Source organism: Schistocerca americana, chromosome 3 (genome assembly GCF_021461395.2).
Source record: "Schistocerca americana isolate TAMUIC-IGC-003095 chromosome 3, iqSchAmer2.1, whole genome shotgun sequence".
NCBI lineage: Eukaryota > Metazoa > Arthropoda > Insecta > Orthoptera > Acrididae > Schistocerca > Schistocerca americana.
Window position 1 is genome coordinate 534,842,289 of NC_060121.1, and position 26,328 is coordinate 534,868,616.

Genomic DNA, 26,328 nt, shown 5'->3' on the forward strand with positions numbered 1-26,328 from the left:
TCACGTGACTGCCAAGCTCATATCTTCCCGATGTTAGGACATGCGCACATCTCCATATTTCGTTTCGTCGTGGTTTTAGTGGTTGTTATCAGTTGTTTGTTTTCCAGTGAGGCAGCAGTCTGAACTGTAAACGAGTGTAAGAAATTCCCTGCCATCTACAACATTTTTAAAGTGCTTACTGGTACCATATTTAACGTTTTGTAGAATCAGATTGATTACTGAGTGGAATTAATTTGTATGTTGTCTGGCATTTGTCATGTTTCATAAAAAGTTGGACTGAAATCATCAAACATAGCAAACAGTAGCAAAATGCTTTTTCGTGCAGTGTACATCAAGTAATGTATTAGAGTTGTTCATTTAAATGTGTGTTTGTGGTACGCTTATTTATTGTGTTGGATTGTGTTGGAAACCATTTTGCAAACATCAGTGACCAATACATATTTGGTTTCATTAGTTAACCCAGTAAAATTAAGGCACTTCAACTATTAAAAGTGAAATACAAACACTCAAGAAAGCCTATAAATCTTGAAGGGAAAGATGTTGAGGAATATATGACTAATGCACTGGTCTGACAACTAAACTTAACCTTAAACAAATCAATTTTTCCTGGGATGTGAGGGCATCTCATAACATTGTGTTCCTTTTTGTAATTCTGGATACAGTTTAACATAATAAAAGAAAAAATGGAGCTTCACGTTTCTAAAATACTTATAAATGCAGATTCCTCTTTCTCAAGATTATGGAAATATGTGATATTTCCGTTTTGTACCACATAATGAAATTTTTCGGACCCATACTCTTTCTTGCATTATTTTGCATCTCTTTCTTCCTTCTTTGATGTACAAGCTATCCCTGCAAGTTGCAAATCATTTGAGTTTCACAACTGTCATTTTTGTTGAAATATGGACTCAGGTGTCCACATATGTAAGCCACGTAAAGGTGTTGTATACATGCACTTCAAGTGTAAAAACACTTCAAAATCATTTTGTAAACATCGTATTCCCACAAAAAAGAGCAATGCGAGTTAAGATCACGTGACTTGAATTGACTTGACGTGCTGGGACATGACATACTCTGTAAATACACCTTGGCATGACAATGCCATGATGTGACAGTTCATGATGGCGAGTGTGAATTGGTCTTTACCAAATCCGGTTTTGGGGAAACTATGTAACATAGTGAATATGTTTACATAGGGCTCCCAATACCGTTGTTCTGAACTAATTTATGACTGGTCAAGTAAACACTCCAAAATCGATTTTGGGAATCCGGTCCTAGCTGCCAGTTTTTGCAACATCCTTAAGATAACAGATAAGTCTTGTCTTTAATTTTGAAAAATCGACTAATATAAATAGAGTGAATTTCTGTAGAATGAAGGACAACTGTAAATACTAGACACAGCATGAAGCAGTCTACCACTAACATTTAATTAAAGTGACATAGCAATTAGAAGAAGGTAAAGATTTTTTTCCAGGTGCTGTATTTCACTGGGGTAGCAAATCCGCTTCAGGCCCTAACTTCTAAACACAATAGCAAAGAACTACTTCCAAAATTCTGAAGATGTGTTGCAAGTAAGCATAGTGAGATAGGTGCTCCTATCTTGACAAGCGCCTGTTATTCAAGTTGCCGTTGAGTATTAGATACAATTTCAAAGCCTATCTGCAAGAACATGTACTTTGCGATTTTACTTTGGTACATGGTGATATGTACGTTTTAATATCCAAGATGATACTCCATGCGGGTGTAAAATGAATGTGCATAATGGAAAATAATAAACACAAAAATGAAGATTTGGCCCTGTCTCACTGCCCCCTGGAGCAGATCTTAGGATCTCTTAGTTCTATAAATTACAATGTAAAGATGAATGATTGATGAAGGCATCCAATACTACTATATGATAAATGTTATTTCTTATTAAACATTTACTGCAGATTTAAAAAAAAACCACACTTTCTGACAAATGTCTATATTTCCTAAGTAAAATAATTAATCAGCTGCCCAACTCTGCCCCCTTTTCATGGCCACGCGATCTAACATAAATAACGCGAAATGACTGACATTATCTATTTACCAAACATTAGATGACGCTACTTTCAAAGATGATCTACAATGATGTGGAACTTTATTGGACATAAACTAACATGATCACAGCTGTTTAGCTTTGTAGCCCTAATAAGCCAAAGCAATTTGCGATATCACCATATGTACTGCGTCTGGTGCGTCGGCGTGCTGGTTCTCGTACACGTCTGCGTTGATGGAGTAACTCCAGCCACAAAATAAAACTCTTTCAAACACTAGGATGGCAGACGGTGGTCCTCTGACTAATATACTCTAATACTGTCTTCTCCTCTCTGTGTTCTACAGACGAGAAACGCGAACTCCCACCCACAAGGATCGAGTTCTAATAACGTCTCAATGTAAGTATAGGCAGAAGAAGTGCTCTCAATCACTGAATGCTGCGTACTCATTGACGGCTTCCAGGCTGGAGGTCAAGTCCAGAATCGTATAAGTTCGCAACAGTCCAGTGCCTAACTGTTCTAACTATAAACTCTCCTTAGAGCAAAGACACCCAGTCTGTCTGTCTCAACAAATCTTATATTGAACGACCGCCACACACGGGCACTCACAATGGAAGACCTCCTGCTCTCCACCACTGGCCTCTCAGCAAGGCTCAGGTCCCCACCATCGTAATTCAAAAAACCAGTAATATTCCCTAAACCACGGAATATTCTCACTGTCTACAGATTCTTCCGAACGCCAACCAACCATATTTTAGTCTTTTGTCGTCCAGTGCAGAGAGTTTGCGAGGGAAAACCTATACTCGTACAATTTTAGGCTTCTGAGTAAAAATCCTTGGAAATAACCCAGCCTGCGTGGTTTCTGAGGTGCCACTTCTTCGTTCCTCTCACCTGCGTCCAAGATTTTCAGCGTTTCCGTAGTATAATCCTTCCGGTTCGGCTACAACATCAGCTGGTCGCGACTCTATTGTGCTGAAACGCCTAGGATCTACGACGTCCATCCTGCTATTTCTTGTGTTTAAGCAGGACCAACACACCTGTGTGGGCCTTCCACCCAGGTCTTGAGTTCCGCCAGCCGTTTCATTTCCACTGGCGTTCCAACCTCTACTAGTAGAAGCAATCATTCATTAAGCTGTTCTTATAAATAATTATTTACAAGACATACATGACAATGTCAGTCTCCTTTATGTATTCATATACAGAGTGGTCCATTGATAGTAACTAGGCCAAATATCTCACGAAATAAGCATCAAACGAAAAAACTGCAAAGAACGAAACTCATCTAGCTTGAAGGGGGAAACCAGATGGCGCTATGATTGGACCGCTAGATAGCGCTGGCATAGGATAAACGGTTATCAACAGCGTTTTTTAAAATATGGACCCCCATTTTTATTACATATTCATGTAGTATGTAAAGATATATGAATGTTTTAGTTGGACCACTTTTTTCGCATTGTGATAGATGGCGCTGTACTAGGCACAAATGTATAAGTAAGTGGTATCACGTAACATTCTGCCAGTGCGAACGGTATTTGCTTCTGATACATTACCGGTGTTAAAATGGACCGTTTACCAGTTGCGGAAAAGGTCGATATCGTGTTGATGTATGGCTATTGTGATCAAAATGCCCAACATGCGTGTGCTATGTATGATGCTCGGTATCCTGGACGACATCATACAAGTGTCCGGACCGTTCGCCAGATAGTTGCGTTATTTAAGGAAACAGGAAGTGTTCAGCCATATATGAAACTTCAACCACGACCTGCAACAAATGATGATGCCCAAGTAGGTGTTTTAGCTGCTGTCGCAGATAATCTGCACATCAGTAGGAGACAAAAACGTCGGTGTTGAGAATGCTACATCAACATCGATTGCACCCATACCATGTGTCTATGCACCAGGAATTGCATGGCGACGACTTTGAACGTTGTGTAAAGTTCTGCCACTGGACACAAGAGAAATTACGAGACGATGACAGATTCTTTTTGCACGCGTCCTATTTAGCGACGAAGCGTCATTCACCAACAGCGGTAACGTAAACCGGCATAATATGCACTATTGGGCAACGGAAAATCCACGATGGCTGCCACAAGTGGAACATCAGCAACCTTGGCGGGTTAATGTATGGTGCGGCATTATGGGGGGAAGGATAATTGGCCCCCATTTTATTGATGACAATCTAAATGGTGCAATGTATGCTGATTTCCTACGTAATGTTCTACCGACGTTACTACAAGCTGTTTCACTGCATGACAGTATGGCGATGTACTTGCAACGTGACGGATGTCCGGCACATAGCTCGCATGCGGTTGAAGCAGTATTGAATAGCATATTTCATGACAGGTGGATTGGTCGTCGAAGTACCATACAATGGCCGGCACATTCACCGGACCTGACGCCCCCGGATTTCTTTCTGTGAGGAAAGTTGAAGGATATTTGCTATCGTGATCCATCGACAATGCCTGACAACATACGTCAGCGCATTGTCAGTGGATGTGCGAACATTATGGAAGACGAACTACTCGCTATTGAGAGTAATGTCGTTACACGTATTGCCAAATGTATTGAGGTTGATAGACATCATTTTGAGCATTTATTGCGTTAATGTGGTGTTTACAGGTAATCACTCTGTAACAGCATGCGATCTCAGAAATGTTAAGTTCACAAAGGTACATGTATCACATTGCAACAACCGAAATAAAATGTTCAAATGTACCTATGTTTTGTATTTTAATTTAAAAAACCTACTTGTTACCAACTGTTCGTCTAAAATTGTGAGCCATATGTTTGTGACTATCACAGCGCCATCTATCACAAAGCAGAAAAAGTGGTCGAACTAAAACATTCGTATTTCTTTATGTACTAGAAGAATACATAATACAAAATGGGGTTCCTATTTTTAAAAAACGCAGTTGATATCCGTTTGACTTATGGCAGCGCCATCTAGTGGGCCAACCATAGTGCCATCTGGTTTCCTCCTTCAAGGTAGACAAGTTTCATTCTTTGTAGTTTTTTCGTTTGACGCTTATTTCGTGAGATATTTGGCCTGGTCACAATCAATGAGCCATCCTATATACGATGTATCACATGATACCTAATTGTGTTTGTAGATCACGGCAAAGTTTGTGGATGACTGCTTGTAAGGTGCGAAATTATAGCAACCTTACCATACCCTCACCTAAGGAACTATTTTGTACTAGGATGAGGTAATTCTTATAGTATTGGGGGGCCTCCCGGCCATTGACGCCAAACGCTCATTTCCATTTCCATTTCCATTATCTCATCCAGTACAAAACCATATGACGATCAATTGTCTGTACAAGCAAACTAATAAGAATATGACGGCAGAGGAACACTTGAATCATGATATATCCTTCTACAGTTATTCTGCGTACATTCATGGGTTTACTGCCATAAATTTACTTATTAAAATGCTTATTACAATCTGTCTACCCTTTATGTTTGGGACATTTTTCCGAGACGTGACAATTAGAATATACAATATCAAAAGCAATTATCTAACATTACAAAAATTTTTATGCTCTTTCAAAAATGGCAATTCCCATCTTGCCAACGCACTCTGTCATTCATCCACCCCGGAGACATAGGTCGAGGCAAGAAATATTAAAGTAAAATATCCTAATCTTTTCAAAGTGGTCGTCCAATAAATTACATGTGCTTCATTCAGCCAGTAATATGCAAGACAACCAGTTACGTCACTCATTCACGAGGTTATCTATTGTTAATTATACAAAAATATGTAATTCTATAGAACATTCTGCATAATTTTCACTTGGCCTACATCACAAAAAAAATCATTTGACAAAAGTTATTGACCGAGTCTAGTGTTCCCTAACGTGTATAAACTTCAAACATTTCCTAAATCTTATGTTATAAAACGTTCTTTAACGAACTACAGTTACATTTACTTTGACAACATTTGTAATTAGGGTTCGTATCGAGCACTAATTTTAACTAACTGTTCACAGTGTGTTAATTGTGATACATAAAACCATTAACAACCTATAATATCTTTAACAAAGAAATGACAAACAATAATTTTACATAAATACATACACAAATAAAATTCTCGAAATACACAAATATATAAAAACAGTGAAGGACATCACATCATTATCAAAGAGAATGTCAAACAATATTTTAGACACCGAGCGAGGTGGCGCAGTGGTTAGACACTGGACTCGCATTCGTGAGGAGGACGGTTCAATCCCGCGTCCAGCCATCGTGATTTAGGTTTTCCGTGATTTCCCTAAATCACTCCAGGCAAATGCTGGAATGGTTCCTTTCTAAGGGCACGGCCGACATCCTTCCCCGTCCTTCCCTAATCTGATGAGACCGATGACCTTGCTGTCTGGTCTCCTTCCCCAAACAGTCCAATCCAATATTTTAGACGAATAAATACACAAACATTTTCTTAAGACTACCTGAAAAATGAGTACAAAATGTTTGCACAAATGATAGATATCGAAAACTGTTAGATTGTGGGTGTAACTGTTCAGTGTTCAGTACATAATTCGCCTTTTTTTTATCAAGAGTCACACACTGATTGGAATTTCACAACACGCTTTCGTCTTCATTTGTGTACAGGGATGGAAGCTACAGTTTTTTTTTGGTGAAGCTTAAGACGTGAACATCATTCGAGATCGGACATGTTGCCTTTGCAAGTCAGTCTTTGGAGCCTCAGCCCATTGTTGAATTCGTCAGGTTGCCAGCCTCTCATAGAGTTGATGATGTGGAAGGGTCCTTGGAATATGCAGCCAGGTAAGTGGGTGTATGTTTTGAAACAGCAAAGATTTTTGTCGAATTTGCTTACAGTATGGGGAAGGTACAGTCAGACAGGATAATTATAGGTCACGTAGACTTCTTCTGCGTCGGCTAAGAGAAGTGTAATTGTGCCTAGTCTTCAGTTCTTCGTGTTTCTTCATTTGCTCTGTTTGTGATCCTACTCTTCTGTTCTTCATGTCGCTTCTTTCTCATGATGTAAGTATTGTATTTTGGGTCCCCATGAACCATGGACCTTGCTGTTGGTGGGGAGGCTTGCGTGCCTCAGCAATACAGATAGCCGTACCGTAGGTGCAACCACAATGGACGGGTATTTGTTGAGAGGCCAGAAAAACGTGTGGTTCCTGAAGAGGGGCAGCAGCCTTTTCAGTAGTTGCAGGGGCAACAGTCTGGATGATTGACTGATCTGGCCATGTAACACTAACCAAAACGGCCTTGCTGTGCTGGTATTTCCAACAGCTGAAAGCAAGGGGAAAATACAGCCGTAATTTATTCCGAGGGCATGCAGTTTTACTGTATGATTAAATGATGATGGCGTCCTCTTGGGTAAAATATTCCGGAGGTAAAATAGTCCCCCATTCGGATCTCCAGGCAGGGACTACTCAGGAGGATGTCAATATCAAGAGAAAGAAAACTGGCGTTCTACGGATCGGAGAGTGGAATGTCAGAGTCCTTAATCGGGCAGGTAGGTTAGAAAATTTAAAAAGGGAAATGGATAGGTTAATGTTGGATATAGTGGGAATATATGGATTGACAGGAATGGGGTAAAGAAATACAGTAGAAGAAGAATGGGTTGCTTTGAGGGATGAAGTAGTGACGGCAGCAGAGGATCAAGTAAGTAAAAAGATGAGGGCTAGTAGAAATCTTTGGGTAACAGAAGAAATATTGAATTTAACTGATGAAAGGAGAAAATATAAAAATGCAATAAATGAAGCAGGCAACAAGGAATACAAACGTCTCAAAAATGAGATCGACGGGAAGTACAAAATGGCTAAGCAGGGATGGCTAGAGTACAAATGTAAGGATGTAGACGGTTATATCACTAGGGGTAAGATAGATACTGCCTACAGGAAAATCAAAAGACCTTTGGAGAAAAGAGAACCACTTGCATGAATATCAAGAGTTCAGATGGAAACCCAGTTCTAAGCAAAGAAGGGAAAGCAGAAAGGTGGAAGGAGTATATAGAGGGTCTATACAAGGGCGATGTACTTGAGGACAATATTATGGAAATGGAAGAGGATGTAGATGAAGGTGAAGATGAAATGGGAGATACGATACTGCATGAAGAGTTTGACAGAGCACTGAAAGACCTAAATCGAAACAAGGCCCCGGGAGTAGACAACATTCCATTAGAACTACTGACATCCTTGGGAGAGCCAGTCCTGACGAAACTCTACCATCTGGTGAGCAAGATGTATGAGACAGGCGAAATACCCTCAGACTTCAAAAATAATATAATAATTCCAATCCCAAAGAAAGCAGGTATTGAAAGATGTGAAAATTACCGAAATATCAGTTTAATAAGTCACAGCTGCAAAATAATAATGTGAATTCTTTACAGGCGAATGGAAAAACTAGTAGAAGCCGACCTCGGAGAAGATCAGTTTGAATTCTATAGAAATATTGGAAAACGTGAGGTAATACTGACCTTACGACTCACCTTAGAAGAAAGATTAAGCAAAGGCAAACCTACGTTTCTAGCATTTGGTAGACTTAGAGAAAGCTTTTGACAGTGTTGACTGGAATACTCTCTTTCAAATTATAAAGGCGGCAGGGGTAAAATACAGGGAGCGAAAGGCTATTTACAATTTGTACAGAAACCAGATGGCAGCTATAAGAGTCGAGGAGCATGAAAGGCAAGCTGTAGTTGGGAAGGGAGTGAGACAGGGTTGTAGCCTTGTAACCTCCCCCCTCACTTATCGACCTTAATGACAGTGAAAAATTAAACCGCGTGTACCTAATGGAAATTTGGGAAAAGCAATCGTCACCGAAGTTAATCTATCGGTAAAGAGGGAGGAAAGGGTTACATCTAAATGAAAGGAAAAATGCAAATGAAACTGGTGGAAATTAATTTTGAAAAGGGGTAAAGTTAATAAAGAAAGTAAATGTGCGGCCGTTACGTTAACAATTAACTAGCGGTAATTAGATATTTGAGATTTGGGGGAAATCACGGTCGCCAGTCCTAAGGACAATTACTATAGTAACTGAAAAAGAAAGGTTATTACACATATAATTAACACTAGAAGCGTGGCAACTGAAGGTTGACACGTGTAGTGTGAAAACTGAAAGTTTGTCAGAAGTAATAAATTTCGCTACACTTAATTTAGCAAAAGAATTAATGAAACCGGAAAATCGAAAGTTAATTTAGTGACTGAAGTTAATAGTGAGCTTTCTTTCTGAAGCACATCGACATTCAGTAAAATAAGGTTAGTCTTGGACTACCTCAACAATCATTTCAAAAGCTACTTGAATCTACGCAATTTAGAAATAAGAGAATTAACTTTGAACTTGAATTAAATGATTCTGAACAATTAACAATAGTAAAATTTAGTACGTACCAAGCTGAGCTGCAGTCACAGGTAACTAAAATACGGTAACAAAACTCGCACTCTTAATTTGTGCTCGTGTAACCTAAATATTGTAGCCAGCTACTGAACTTTGAAATTAAAGCAGTGAAATCTAATTATATTATTTTAATGCTGGCGTTTGAATTTCAACGACACTCGGGTTCATTTCGGAAAAGGAAGGGACCCTGCTTGGCAATGCAATTGGGACAATGAGCAACAAAGGTTCATGCTAAGTTGCTGTAATTTTGCGAGGCAAACGGAACAATTTGAAAAGCTGAGGTCTGCCATACAGTTCTGAAACTTTACGTGCTTTTAGTCTTCCTTGTTGGTTGATTGAAGGTTTGAAGCCGTCGATCGAGGAGGTGGCGACAGTCACTCATTGTCGGCCGTCGCTGTTGCAGAAGCTGGATGTTGGCGCGCCTTCATCTCGACACGGTCACCAGGCGAAACGGGCTCATGATGTGCGTCAGCTAATGCTTCCCGTCCGCGACACCATGTCAGAAACTATCATCGCGAGTCGAGCGCAATTACATGCTGCCAAACCCCGAAAGCGCGGCAACACGCGGGAGCGTCACACAACACCTGCTCCACTCGCTACTCCCGCCAGACTCTCACTGCCCGCGCTCCACGCGGCAGAGTTAACACTACCAAAGATCCTACACACTTTGAGTCTTCACACGACCTATCGATGTAATCGTTCGATAGCAGTTTTCCCTAGGCAAGACCCAGCGTAAAAATACAAATAATATTTACGAAACAAACCAATTATACATCGACATAAATGCATAAATATATATATATATACAAACAGTAAAGCAATTACAATATATAAAGAGACAGAAATGTCATATCTTGAGGTAACAAAACAAGTAAAAAAATAATAGTACAATAGATGGAAATAGGAGGATATGCATTTCCGGCGTTACAGCCTTCCCCAATGTTATTCAATCTGTATATTGAGCAAGCAGTAAAGGAAACAAAAGAAAAATTCGGAGTAGGTATTAAAATCCATGGAGAAGAAATAAAAACTTTGAGGTTCGCCGATGACATCGTAATTCTGTCAGAGACAGCAAAGGACTTGGAAGAGCAGTTGAACAGAATGGACTGTGTCTTGAAAGGAGGATATAAGATGAACACCAACAACAGCAAAACGGGGATAATGGAATGTAGTCGAATTAAGTCTGGTGATGCTGGGGGAATTAGATTAGGAAATGAGACACATAAAGTAGTAAAGGAGTTTTGCTGTTTCGGAAGCAAAATAACTGATGATGGTCGAGGTAGAGAGGATATAAAATTTAGACTGGCAATGGCAAGAAAATGGTTCAAATGGCCTTGAGCACTATGGGACTGTTCGAACCTGCGACCGTAGCGGTGGCGCGGTTCCAGACTGTAGCGCCTAGAACCGCTTGGCCACACAGGCCGGCTGAGCAAATGGAACGGGAGGCTAATGGGATGCCGTCTGTAAACCAAAGCCTGGTCGTAGACGTGGGCAGACAGGTAGGCTATTCATCGGCGACCTGAAGATATTGGGTCGCAGACAATGACAACACAGGTAACAGCCGGCAGCCGCAACAGCCCTGCTCGTTTGGGGCAACAAGGGTATTTAAATGGCCACTGATGACTTGTCTCCACTGTTGTACTACAAGATGTAGACGAGATAAGACAGTTGTACACGTAATACAGTCAAGTAAGACTACAGCAACTGCTAATAGCTGTACGGAACTGTCAACCGTGTTTGCTTTCTTCTGCAGTCCTCCGCCGTCTTCTGTAGTAACCTGGCATTGTCTTCTGAGGAATCTGAGTCACACACAACGACTCAAATTCCATGTGTAGTGTCACCAAACAAATAATCCACCACCTGTTCACAATCACCGATGTTTTTGTTGTTGTGGTCACCAGTCCTGAGACTGGTTTTGGTGCAGCTCTCCATGCTACTCTATCCTGTGCAAGTTGCTTCATCTCCCAGTACCTACTGCAACCTACATCCTTCTGAATCTGCTTAGTGAATTCATCCCTTAGCCTCCTTCTACGATTTTTACCCTCCACGCTGCCCTCCAATACTAAATTGGTGATCCCTTGATGCCTCAGAACATGTCCTATCACCTGATCCCTTCTTCTAGTCAAGTTGTGCCACAAGCTCCTCTTCTCCCCAATTCTATTCAATACCTCCTGTTTAGTTATGTGATCTACCCATCTAATCTTCAGCATTCTTCTGTAGCACCACATTTCGAAAGCTACTATTCTCTTCTTGTCCAAACTATTTATCATCCACATTTCACTTCCATACATGGCTACACTCCATAAAAATACTTTCAGAAACGACATCCTGACGCTGAATCTATACTTGATGTTAACAAATTCCTCTTCTTCAGAAACGCTTTTCTTGCCATTGTAGCCGGTCGTGGTGGCCAAGTGGTTCTAGGCGCTACAGTCTGGAACCGCGCGACCGCTACAGTCGCAGGTTCGAATCCTGCCTCGGGTATGGATGTGTGTGATGTCCTTAGGTTAGTTAGGTTGAAGTAGTTCTAAGTTCTAGGGGACTGATGACCTCAGCAGTTAAGTCCCATAGTGCTCAGAGCCATCCATCTGCACATCATGTTGTTGCCTCCAGTTTTTGGGCATCCTGTGCTACTAATGCCCACAGTTAGTTTCTGATTTACAACAAATACTATACAATACATAAAACAATTTATTGACACCTATGAAATATAAAATTTTAAGATGCACTCTCTATTGAGGTCATTTACCTTTACATTTATTATTGTTCTATTTGTATTGTTAGCCAAGACACTCACGTATTTACTATTATTATTTTGATAATTTCTTTTCATGTACAAAGTTCATGTTACTAATAAAAGAACACACCTGAACCTATGTACTGCAATTATTATATACCTGTCAGGACCTGTATATCTATAAAAAATTCATGTTCACTAGTTCTCCATATAACTGTAGCATTATACTCACCACCAGACCCAATGTTAATAATTGATAACTACTTGTTAACTATTTGTTACACTACTGTTAACTACTGGGCAGTAGGATTTTTATGTAAGTCTAACTACCCCACTATTCAAAGAAAACTACTCTGTCATTGTGTATCACAAGATCGTCTGATCTCATGGCTCTAGATTTCGTCATGGATGTCGTCGTGAAAATCTGTGCACAATAAAGTGCACATATGCATACACAAATGAATGATTAGGTGGGTCTCTTCTGCACTTTATGCTTCGGCTTGTTTGCTGTGGACAATTATAAACTACATGGAAAGTTTAGTACAAATTACTGCAAACTTCGTTAGTCATATTTTTTACGTACCTTTACTCATGGTCTTACTCAGTACTACCTTCACTGTCGCTGTTACGTTTCTCTGGCGGTGTCTTCTTTTCACCTTAATAAACTTACAATTTATTTTACTACTGGCACATGAATATATAAAGATATTATTACATTATATAAAATCACTGCTCATCAACACGACTGACATGTCCTTATGTATTACCCTCTGTGTCATGTGCTTTGAACATACAGCTTTGTACTTTTCCTTTATTACACTTGTCGTGTCTCCATCTCCTTATTACACTTCCATTTCTTGTCCCTCTAACACTCAAATAATATTTCGGTGCGTTCATACGGAATTCCGTCTCTTTGAACAGCATAAGTACAACATTCCCATACAAATACAGGTGCGCTCACGTGTAGCCATGTGGAGCTGGCCATCTAGTAAATTCTCGTTTTTCTGAATGGAGACAAATCATAGTTGGACAACACCTGCATGTCACTGCAAACCTATTTGCAAGTCACTCATTTATGATCCCATTGCTAAACATGTAAAGTAGACACTCATTTCTAAAATTTTTTACTGACGTTCTCTCCTCATACGTTCCACCTCAATTGGTTAACAATTTTTTTATCTACTCACACATCTTTACAACTATTTTGCAGTACCACGTGTCTCTCAATTTCACTTTATTCCTTCATGGACAGATAGCACATCTTAAACTCTAAACACCTTCTAAAATTGTATGCCCAGCTTGCTGTCACATAGTTATAACCTACCAAGAAACATGGCCTAATTTTCTTACCCAAGACATCTTGCACTTTTATCTACTGTAGTACCTCTTTTAACATGATAAAATTATAGAAAATTTGATAAATCTACAGATCCCTTCAGTGTAATACTTAACTTAATTGCTAATTATATACAATACTATACTTTTGCCATACAAGCTCCCGTCAATTCTCCCTACTTATTCTATAAATGGTTTGAGATGGCTCATATGATGGAGTCCCAAAGATTTTCATGTTTTTACAGACTCGATTTCAACCGCATTTGCCTGCACTAGTCTTCTTATACAGACAGGGCCGCAGAATCTCTTGAAGAACTTTTCACACAGCTTCATTTGTTTGTTGGACAACCTTGCACCTTGCGCTTCTCACCAGCGACCTGATTATTGCACAAAGCCTGCTCCACTATGACATTATGCTGTCAGTGCGTCCTTTGTGGAAAATCGATCATTCCTCGAATTTTATCTGGAGAGTCCCTATTCTTCAGAACCATCATAGGTGACATCAGTGCAGTACTGTGGGGAGCTCGTTTATCACACCCTGAAAATCTTTAAGAAATACATCCCAGCTAGCATGATTCTTTCCGCAGTATAATCTACATAAATTGCCCAAATCTTTCTTCGTTCTCTCTGTGGAGTTCAAACTTGGGTGAAACCTACTGATAAATATGAGATTTATCTTATACCTCCTTAATGTTCTTTTCCATACCTCAGATTTATATTGAGGTCCATTATCTGAGATAATACAGTCTACAGTTCCCACTTTATGATGTCTCTACACAAGCCTCTACTTACAGTTGCACCAGTCGCTCTTTTTCCTTAGCTTCTCAGGAATAATTGGGTATAAAGGAGCCTGGGTTCCTAGTCATGGATTTCGCTTTTTGGCAGTTTTTACAGTTGGCTAGTACTTTCCGTATGCGTTTCTCCATGTTTTTAAAGTAGCAGACACTCCTCATTTTCATAAAACATTTTCGTGAACCGAAATGAGCGTAACTTAGGTCTGTGTACCATATAAGCTTATTTATTAACTCATTTGGTATGCACACCACCCACAGCGAATCATTAATGTTTGCCCTATAAAACAGAATCCCTTTTCTCAAAAGGTACTGCTGTCTTATGCGGGCCTGCGCCCGAACCTTCAATTTTTCTTCTATATTGACTAAATCTGGGTCCTTGTCCTCCTCATTCTGGATATTCTGCATCGTTCCAGTAACGAAGTTTTCAAATGCCACGCCTTTGAGATAGAACAACGGAAAGTGCTCTTGCTCTAATGCTTCAGCCACCTCTTCTGTTACACATATAGGTGAGCGGGACAGGGCGTCAGTGATGACGTTTGTCGGACCCGGTGCACAGACCGTTGAAATCTGGTATCCCTGAAGCACAGCTACCCATCTCGCTAGTATTCCAAGAGGATGTTCGGCGGTTAGGAGAAACTCTAGGGCCCTATGGTCCGTATAGACTTTTGTTTTTCTACCGAACAGAAAACACCTGAACTTTTAAAATCCCTATACTATTGCAAGGGCTTCAAGTTCGGTAACAGAGTAATTTCTTTCACTTTTGGATAGTACCCTGCTACAAAAGGCGATTGTTCTGTGTACTAATTTGCCATCTTGTTCAAACTCCTGAAACACCAATACTTCCAGACCGGTTTTCGCCCTGTCATAAGTCAGGATGTGATAAGTCAGAGTGTGAAAAAATAGGAGCATTGACGAGTGCCGCCTTCAAATTATTGAATTCTCGGTCTGCACACTCACCCCACACCCACGGTGTTCCTTTTCCTGTCAATTGGCAGCGTCGGGGACTTGCTAATGTTTCCACATCGATGAACGTCTTATAGAAATTTATTATTCCTAGAAACCCTCTCAGTTGTTTTCTGGTTGTAGGAGTGGTAAACTTTGCACTTGCCACCATCCTCTCTGGGTCAGGACTAATCCCTTGTCCTGTTATCACGTGTCCCAGAAAGCTAACCCTACTGTTCCCGAAATAAGACTTCTCAATGTTTGCGGTCATCCTGTATCTTTTCAAACTGCTTAACACTTCCTCTAAGAGTTTGTTATATCCCTCCAAGGTCTTTTCTGCTTTCAGTATATCGCCTACATAACACGTGAGCTTCTCTTTTAACTCTTCACTCAATATTTTACTGAAGCCACTGATAAATGCAGCTCAAGATATATTCAATCCAAAAGGGAGCCTTTTGAATAGAAAATACCTTCCGAAGGCAATAAAAGCCGTGTATATTCGGCATTCAGGATCGAGCTCAATCTACCAAAAGCGCGAGCGCAAATTAAGTGAGGAAAACACCGAATCCCTGTGAAATCTTTGACGCAGCTCCTCAGGCCTTTCAGGTTGATCCGTCTCTATCACAATAATGGTATTTATTTGCCGTGAGTCTAACACCATTCCACCGTCCTTTTTGTCTACTATGCGTAGTTATGCTATGTTAGCAGCACAAGGCACTGGTGAGGGGAATAACGATCCAAGGGAATTTAATGAGGATGATAGACACAGTCAAGCCCGTGGTGGGCAATCTGATAGTGAAGATGAGGAACACAGACACACTGAGGCAATTGCAAAGATACAGGAATATAATATAGAGAGTCCAAGTGAACGCGGAACACCTAGGAATTGCGGTAGATCGCCGTCAGTGGCATCGTCATGACGCAGCATTTCAGGGGCACAAGGTGATGACTTTCTTGAATATTAAGAAATGGAAACGGAAAAGGGTAGAAGATCACCCAATAGTCGAGGAAGAGAATGTCACAATACGAGAGAAGATACAGATAACACAGATATGTTGGACATCCTTGCATACCTAAAAGAAATGGGGAATAATATACAGAAGGTAGGCTCAGAAATGGGAAATAAAATTCAAAAGGTCAGCGCTGAATTGGGAGAGCAAATAAAAAAAGGGGATTGATGAAGTATGCTATGAAATGGGTAGTAAAATTCAAAATGTCAGTGCTGAAATGGGAAGTAAAATCCAAAACGATAGTGCTGAAATGCAGAAGGACAGCTCATAAATGGGAAACAAAATTCAAAACGTTAGTGTCGAAATTCAGTCAATAAAACATGAGACGAGGGAAGTGAAAAACGTTGTACTGACGCTACGAACAAAACTAGAACGAGAAAAAGCGGAGGTCAGAAGAACCGCGAGCGAGGCGCGATTACTAGCGAGGGGCACGAAGCGAATTTGCTATTGAAATATTAGAGAAAACGAAAAATGCGACAAAGATAGGTAGAGGTGTACTAACGATGTTGCATAGGTGCGTGAAACAAGTGGAAATAACGCAGCTGCAAAAGACGGAAATTGCTTTAAATAAGGCATTGACCGAGGAGCTCTCCCAATTTAAACAGAACACAGAAAGCGAAATTAAACAAATATCTCAGGAAATCAGGTCGCTACCAAGGCAAAAATCATCTCTCAGAAAGGAAATAGTAGGTGATTTGGAAACAACAGATACCATAAGAGCCGGTTCAAACGAATGTGCTTGTATGTAAGAGTTGCTCGTCAATTACAGACTGAATGCGTATCTGCAGAGCAACAAAATATCGCTAGAGATATGGCCCCCGCGTCTACACAGAGCACGACTGGGTCACAAATTGCGAATACGGAGAACGGCAATGAGATATTTCATGTGCATAATTGTTACCCGATAATGCGCACCGTAAAACATTTTTCCACTGATGAAAACATAACAGGGATTAGTAGAAAGGATGCCCAAAGTAACGGTAGACCGGAAACGTCAGCGCCAAGTGAGAATGTGATAGGCCGCGCGGGAAGAAATCCCAATGAAATTTTATATTTTAAACATTTTATCTCTATACGAAAATTTCAGCAATACAAAGACGAGGGTAATGTTTTACACCCAAAAACCTTTATTGGTCAATTTGATTTATCATTACCTCTTCACTGGCCTCTGATGTACAAACTGGACTTCGTATTTTCACATATTGAGGGAACAATGGCCGAATAACTGCGGAACATTGCCAAAACGTGAACGTTATACGAAGAGTTTCGTGATGCATTTTGAACAAATACTGATCCAAGGAGACACAGAACAGGATCAAACAGGAAATAATAATGAGTAGAGACTTGGAGAGTTCAGGGTTCCTTAGTCTGGTGAAGCTTTTTGAAAACTTGACCAAGAAGAATCAGTATTTGCCGACCCACGCACAGCGGCAGAGATCATGACGCTGCCAATTTCCTACCAGCAAACGCTCGTCGGCCGATGTGTAAGTGATGTAGAAGGATTCAAGAGTATCCTAAGAGAGAGAGAGCGTTCGCTTTCAACTAGCAGCAGGTGCGAGAAAGACGTAGGCAGAAAGACATGCAAGACGAAAAAAGGGAGACCATGGAGGGAATAACAGAGGCCATACTTGGCAAAACAATGCAAATCGTCTGCCTCACCAAAACATGGACCAGGGAGATTGTAGCGGGAATAATGGACAATGGAGGAACTGTGGCACAGAATATAGACAAAAAAATGACTGGAGATGGGAGGCACAAAATAATGGCGCATCATGGGGCGACAATAGAGAAACTCGACAATGGTCTGACCGAGGATGGAGTGGACTGAACAACAACAGGAATCGGGAACTATCGATTCGAATTACACCATCTAACCCTGGGAGAGCATGCCAAGATAACACAGAAAATGAACACTGACTAGGCCAGACGAGGCTCTAAACCGTCTTCTGTTCTAAATGAGCCCCACTAAATGAGCCCCACGCCATAATAGACTGCAGGAAGATCTTGGAACAATACTATTACCTTGCCATCAAATACTAAAACACTAATGAAGTAGAACAGTCTTGAAATTAACAATTTAATATCATGTTACCTGCACGAAGTGAACATAAACCTTTGACGAATGTAGGCTAATTCACAGTGGCTGTCACACTGAGTATCCTCTGAACATCATCAAATCAGAGTGTATTCACACTGTCCATCACTCTGTGTCTTTTATTCTTATTTATTTACAGCATGTGGTCAGCGCTGTTCAGTTATTGTAAAACCTAAATAACTTTTCACTTTCTGATATCTGACTCCGCTTGTGGAAGAACACTCAATTTAAAAAAAACATCCCATTCGTCATGGAACATTAGCAATTTGCCATGAAAACAGAATACTGTACAGTAAGCCCTGCGGTCTTGGCACTAGATAACTCAGCAGTCCCTATATCTCAGCCACCCCTGCCACATACTATGGCAGGGCAGATAACCGTTTTCCTCACATCACACTCCAATTCCTCCACCATGAGACTGACGCCAGCCCTCTCAATCTACCAGCACCCTATGTCATGGTTAGACAATTCATTAATCGCATGCCGTAAGGCGATGTGAGTGAATGTTGTTCAGAGCTGTTTCAAAGTTTTTGCATACTTTACAGTACAGTACTCTGCAATGGCATCTTCTGTTAAGGAAAATAGGTTACCTTGTCTATCAAGCACAAATTTGGCACATTAAAGAGACGGGATAAGGGAAAAAGAGTCAATGCAATAGTTAAGAACTTGGGAGTCGACAAAAATACGATCGTAGACTGGATGAATAAGTGGATGGTCATGGAGTCTTGATGTGTTAAGTGTAGTGAGGTAAATGAAGCACTTAGCATTTGGTTTTGCCAAATGGGAGAGAACAGCATGCCGATTAGAGGACCGATCTTGCAAGGCTTTGAAATTTTATGAAGAATTAGAAAAAAGGCAACGATCTTAACTTTGTAGCAAGCACTGGCTGGCTTGGTAACTGGAAAAAACGATATGGAGTCCGACAGCTTAGTATCTGTGAATGAAAACTATACATGGAGATTATGTCTCAGTTTAAGGAAAAGTTTCAGAAATTTATCAGAGTTGAAGGTTTGAGCAATTGTACAATTGTAATGATACAAGGTTGAATTATAAACTGTTACCAACTAAAAGTCCTGCTTTCAAGTAAGAACAGTAGCTCCTGATTTTAAAAGGAACAAAGAATATGTCACATTCCTAGCATGCAGTCACAGAACAGGTGACTACAAATTAAAACTTGGTCTCATTGGAAAATCAAAGAACCCACATGCCTTGAAGCATACTGAAACGGATACCATTTCAGCTTGATACCGAAAACAGTCAGTTGCTGAATGAGTGGTGTAATTTTCAAGGAATAGTTTCATTAGTTGAGCATTTTTTAAAGTCTAAATATCTACCAAGGAAGACTACTCTGATTTTGAACAACACATATTTGCACCCAGACACTGAAGAGTTAAAAAATGGGGACATAAAATCAATATTATTACTACCCAACATCTCAGCCTTATGTCAGCATATGGACCAAGGATTTTGTTTAGCCTGAAGAGAAGACATAGGCTCAAGCTGTTTTCCTACCTTCTTTCTGCAAACGATGGAAGATCTTATCCAAAACTTGAAGAAAATTGACCTAGTGGATGTTACCCAAAGGGTGGCGATCTCCTGGAACGAGTTAGGGTCACAAACACTAGTTTGTTCCTGGAAAAACTCCTTGATCACCAGAGGAATGAGTTCATTGAATATCATGATACAGAAAATGTATACTTAATTGACCTTGGTAACAAAGCTCCTGGATGCAAAGAAGCCAATGGAAATGAAGTCTAGGAGTGGTTCCAGAACGATGCAGAAATTATTGCTGCTCTCATAAGTAATTTCACGAAAATTATGCAAACATTGAGTTTGAGGTCTTTACTGTTCAAGATCCTAAAATATTACATAGTGAGGGATTAAAGGCTGTTGAAACTGCCCGTCAGTATTCTGAGTAACATTTCCGCCGTTGAATTTGAGGTCTTTACCGTTCAAGATCCTAAAATATTACATAGTGAGGGATTAAAGGCTGTTGAAACTGCCCTTCAGTAATCTAAACAACAATTTACATCGATAAGAGATTTATTGTTCCTTCTTCATCTTCATGATAAAGCAGCAAGGTGCAGAATGCAGTGCAGGAAACACCAGGGTATTATGCATTTCTTTTTAAAAAATTATTCAGTTCTTTTTTAAAGCAGACCAGTTAATTTTCACTAGAGAAAGCTGTATGCCTTCATGAAGTAATTTTTTGAAGTTTGTCTTATGACTATTGTGTTCATTAATTTTCATTAGCAAAGGGTCTATGCGTTCATAAAGTAACTTTCCTTCAATTTAAGTGTAGACAGAAATATATTCGTAACTTACATTGATATAAAGTTCATATATTAGGTATTTTCTTAAGTTTATCTGGACAGTTTGAATTGCAGCATTATTTGTAAATTGTTGTATCTCAAGCAACAAATAAAAGTATTTTATGAAGAAAGATTCATTCTTTTTTTAACACCTTTTCCGATAACTCGGCATTTTCAAGAAATCGGCCACTCTATAGTCCTCGTTAGGCCAAGGTTTCGAGACTTCATAAACTGTTAACATGAAAGGAGATTTAAAACCAGAAATATTAAGACGAATTAAATTGGGCTGGCAAGCTTATGGGAGGCACTCTTCAATTTTGAAATCTATTTTTGACCAACATTTGTTGCCATTAATAATGTATGGCTGCGAAACATGGACATTAAATGAGTTCATTGTTAGGAAGCTAACAGTAGCCCAAAGAGGAATGGAAAGATCAATGTTGGGTTGCATGAAAAAGACAGGAAGAGAGCAGCTGAAATATGATGAACAATGAAACTCACCAACATAATGAAAAGAGTGAATACATTGAAATGACAATGGGCTGGTCATGTTGCTCGAACAAACGATGATAGATGGTCTAAACTAGTCCTAGACTGGAGCCCAATTTACCAAAAAACACCTAGAGGACGGCCACCAGACAAATGGGACAAAGATATAAGAAAGACAGTGGGATTCAGTTAGCAACGGGAAGCTCAGGATCGGAAGAAATGGGAGATCTTACTGGGATTATTTTCTTATACGCCGACTCAAAGAAGGTCATATCATTAAGTGATAGAACTGGCTGATGATATACATTAAGAAAATACAAAAGCACAAGATCCACTACTATGTCATTTGTAAGTGCGGCGGAATAAGTCAACTTCTGATGTTAGTAGATGACGACGCCGTCAAAAATTTCTCCCTGAGAAATCTTAACATGACATGATGGCCCGCTGATGCCTATAAGAATGCCGGCATTTGAACGCATCTAATATTCCAGCCAGTTGGAATTGGCCTAATTTTTAAATTTATGTATGCGTATAATAGCAGTATATTGAAGATTTAACTGTCTTCAGTAACCTCCGTGTAGTGTAGTGGCTGTATTGTTTCCAGTAAAGAGTCAATAATATTGTATTTTTAAAAATACCGGAGCACTACAACACTCTGTATGTATACCCTTTGCTGTAGGTTATCTTATCCTACATGCGTATTTTCATCTATGATAAGCGGAGCTAATCGTTTAACTTGGTTGATTATTTTGAGACACGTTATCATGTTATTACATAAACAGTAATTCTTACGCGTATTGTGGCTCAACAAAGGAAGCTTAACATACATTTTAATTTATTAAATGTACTTACTGTCTTGGTGTGTTGAAATATTGCCGCTTGGGTTGCTAGCGCATTCTACCAAAAGATCTTTGGTAGTAAGTTAATCTTTCAACTGCGCAGACTCCCGAAAAAAAAAAAAAGGCCAAAAAATGGTGACACTTATGGAGAGGTTATGGAAACAGGCATTACGTACATTTTCAAAGCGAAATGTACTTTCACAGCAGTCATTCGAAGAGAGCTTTTTGGTACTGAAATCATTAGCTGATGCTGTAACTGCTGCGGACGTTAAACTTGACCTGAAGTTGCTGGAAAGGCATCCCTTAGGTCCTCTGAGCAGAAGAAAGCCACCTGTGACTTACATCGAAATATATGAGGATGATAATGTTACTATTGGAATATTTATTTTAAAAGCTGGCGTCAAATTACCCTTGCATGACCACCCTCAGATGTACGGTATTTTGAAAGTGATTTCAGGAACTGTTACCATCCAGAGCTATAGTGTTGTACCAAGTGATCGCATAAGTCCTAGATGTGGTTCTGAAGCCAAGTGTGTGTATGCAGAAAAACTCCCAGAAGTGACAGTGAATCAGAGTGATAATTCATGCACTCTAACGCCTACAGAACGAAACCTGCATGAAATAAGAAGTGTAGATGGCCCAGCAGCATTTTTGGATATCCTGGCACCTCCTTATGATTCAGAGACAGGTGACTCTGATCTGACAGATCGGTCGTGTCATTACTTCGTCGAAGTGCCGTGGACAAGTGATGTTTGTGACAAAAATATCAAGAGGCTGTGTGTCATACCCAGTCCACCAGATTTCTGGAGCGATTCTGCGCCGTATAACGGCCCAGAATTACGGTGGGTACATTAGCCGATTAATCTGTTTTTGTCTGCACAGAAATCACAAATGTTTATGTTGCTCTTAGACTGTATGATCGCAGATGAAGCAGGTAATAACACACCAAGAAATGTCAGAATTTCTGTACAGCCATTAACAATCGAAAAGTGCATAATGTGTCTGAGTAGTACGTGCCCCACTTCGTGCCGATTAGGCTATATATTTTGTGGGCTGTTAGGAGTGCCATAGTTCTGTGAGACTGGCAATATGTAAGTACCACCTAACAGTGATATTGTTTTGTTTTGAAAACGTGTTTATATGCTTGTAGTCCTGGTGTGGGGAAAAAGATAAGATATGCTGGCGAATAATGATTTCAGAATGACAGATGCAGAAATTTATTACTGTCATTGAAGCAAAATTTTGTAATCACTACTAATACTCTTATTAGGCCTAGTTTGTTTCTTCATCCAGGGATCATCTGATAATGATGTAGGATTTGTCATCGTAATACAGTGGGATTAAGTAGCGCAAATACGTAGGGGTGGCATAGAACATATAATGATTTTGGGAGGACAGGACAAGTTTACCTTTTCTTGTAGATACTCCAGTTGTTACATTTACAAGTAGCAGATTGTACCTCCTGATGCATCTCAAGGAAATCATTAGCACTGTCATTTTTTATTATTTATTTATTTATTCAGTCATGATGGTGTCATCTCATAGTGATAAAGAATTTGTTATTATAAAACAGTGAGAATAAATAGCTAAGATATTTATACACATAGAATACACAAGTATGTTTCTACGGGAACAGGACAAGTTGTTGGCCATGGCCTTGCAGAAGGAACTATCCTGGCATTTCACTGAAAATTGCTTAAGAAAATATGCAGTCGTGTACTCAGTCAGTTATTTTGTTATCGGTGTTTTTTCAGCAACCATAGAAATGCTTCTGATCACCTCAGTATTTCTTTTTCTGAAATTTATTACATTGAGCTATTACAGAAAGTTTCATTTGTCAGTTTTTACTTCCATTTTTAGTTATTGGCATTTGAGCATTCAAATTGCTTAGAATAATTATGCTAATATTTTTCTTTCCTTGACATATAGCGAAATTGTAGTTGCCATCCAGTCACAAATGGTGGGTTAGGGCACTTCAATACTAAACATCCTCATATCTTGAATAATTTCGCAACAAAATTTGTTTAGCATATCTGCTAATTATCCTTACTACTCCTGGGTGTCTAGTTTATTGGGAATGAATTGGGTGACTCAGATTCTAGTCTTGTGTGGGAGTAACCATCAATTTTCCTGGGACAGTAACAGAAGACAATACCAATAGACCATTTAAAATTTCGTAGACAAGCAATTTAATCAGTTGACAAGCATTCAACTCAAATTGATCTTACATCAAAATATGTAATTCTGAGGAGTTATTGACACCTGCCTCATAGGTTCGTATCTTTCATGAAGTACACTACCAAAGAACATGCATCAGTACAAGTTATTGTATGTTACGTGCAAGCTATATCGTGGGCATATGAGACGGGTTTCAAGTTACTCAGTCTAATCACTGTGCTATGTTTCTTTGTGAGAATTTGATTAAATATATTTTGTGTCAAAGAATTGTCTTTGAGAAAGAAGTGAAAAGTGCTAATAAGAGTTGAGGGAAAGTTTTGCCAGAATATAAAACAATATAATTGCTTTTGGATCAAAGGAGATGATAATTCACCATAAAGCAAGTGTTGACTAGTATCTTCACAAGTGGTCTCTTCCTATATTATCATGATAAATGGTAGGCAGTCTCCAATTGTGTTCCATATTTGGCTGCTGTTCTGGACCTGATTGAACTACCAAGATGAATGTTATATGCCCTGGCATGTATCAGCAACAGTGTCCTCCTCCAACTTATATTCAAACATGTTCAACATCTCTCATATCTCACACATCATCATTGTCATAAAATTCAGTTCACAATTCAACAACTGAAAAAAAAACTGAAGGAGAGTACGGTTAAAAGGACTGAGCGCCTAAATTCTAGCAGCTAATATCAATTGTGAGCAGAAAAGCCAAACTCAGTTTTGAAGTTGATAGGAAAAGTATGAAGAAATTTGGAATTGAACTGGGCAGCTGTTGTTACTGTAGCCATATTGGGCTTGCAAGTAACAGTGAAAAGCAACTTTGCCCCTTTCTGCATCTGTCACTCAGTTTGTTGTCCTGATACAAGTGCACGTGCTGGCCCCTACACTTGATAAGTTTGGAAAACAGAAGGAAACAATTCTGTAATAGAATATTCATTGCTGACCACATGCCTCTCCATATTCGCATCCAGTGACACCTGTGGGCTGAGGATGACATGGTGGCCAGTCGATACCGTTGGGGCTTCATGACCTGTTTGGGCGGAGTTTAGATTTTTTGTCTATCTCTTGAGCTCAGACCCACACAGATATATGATAGCAAATATAATATGTCAAATAAACGATACTGCATATAATCAGACACAAACTGTGTCCCATGCTGAATAGATCTCCACAAGTTGGCCTCCCAGCAGTACCACATAAATCCATCACTGGTTCAGGAAGGGGCATCCTTCACTGTTTTCTTATGATTTCTATAGTGATGACCATAACCAGCCTAAACACATGTAGAAAAGTCATGGCACTAGCATATCAACTTTGTCAACATGTAGCTATTATATTTGATAGTAAGATCTGTGACATCTCAACTTGAGGAACAACTTTTACCTAATAATAACACAGCCAACAACTTTCCAGTCATCAAAATTTAACACTAGTGTGTGCCACCTTCTGCTAGGTACCTTCTCACGCACCACCTTTGAAACACACTGCCCATATATGGTGTTACATGCCACAACATAATGATGTGATGTTCACTGCTGAAGATTTCAGCTGACCCAAGATTTTTATAGCTACTTTCTGTGCCACATTAAGTCATGATAACGTCAGTATGCCCAACTACTCTGTCTGCATTAAATTCTATAATGGATACCACATATTATCTTTATTATATATGTCTCTGCAACAAACACTTTCTTTTTAAGTGACAAGTTATCCCAGAATATAATGTCATAAGTCTTTAGTGTAAGAAAATAGGAAAAAGTAAGCCAACTTTTTGAAATTTTCGTCTCCAAAATCTGGTGTCATTAGTAGCACAAAAGTTGCAGAACTTAGACATTTAAGAAGAACAGTAATTTGTGACTTCCAATTCAGTTTCTTTTCTGCATAAACGCATAATAATTTATAATATTTTGTTGTATTCATTGATTTTTCCTCTTGCATTATTTCCAGTGTTGTGGGTCAGCCATATATGATATGGAGTTGCATTATTGCATTTTGTTTAAGTTCAGGGTCAGTCCATTAGCAGAGTATCAGGCAATAATATTCAGTAAAATATTGTTTACATTTTCATTTGTTGAAGTTTCTCCATGAGGTGTGGTTATAATAGGCCTAGTTGCATTGTCAGCAAAGAAGACTATTTCTACTTCTTGGAAATAAGATGACAAATCATCAAAGATAATTATAATTAATTATATTTTAACATCCTGATGGT

The 26,328-nt window shown here is 39.5% G+C and overlaps 1 protein-coding gene across 2 annotated transcripts in view; it reads left to right on the plus strand.

Moving 5' to 3' along the window:
- Positions 1-21,903: 21,903 nt before the first annotated feature.
- Positions 21,904-26,328, plus strand: part of LOC124607256 (2-aminoethanethiol dioxygenase) — a 44,769-nt gene continuing 40,344 nt past the window's right edge. The window contains exon 1 of one of the 2 annotated variants that reach the window (XR_006978794.1): positions 21,904-22,781. Coding sequence is in view for 1 of the 2 variants with exons in the window: in XM_047139531.1 (XP_046995487.1) it covers positions 22,072-22,781 (710 nt within the window). In the remaining variant the exon portion in view is untranslated. The remainder of the gene's footprint in view (positions 22,782-26,328) is intronic. The other variant, XM_047139531.1, reaches the window with a different exon arrangement.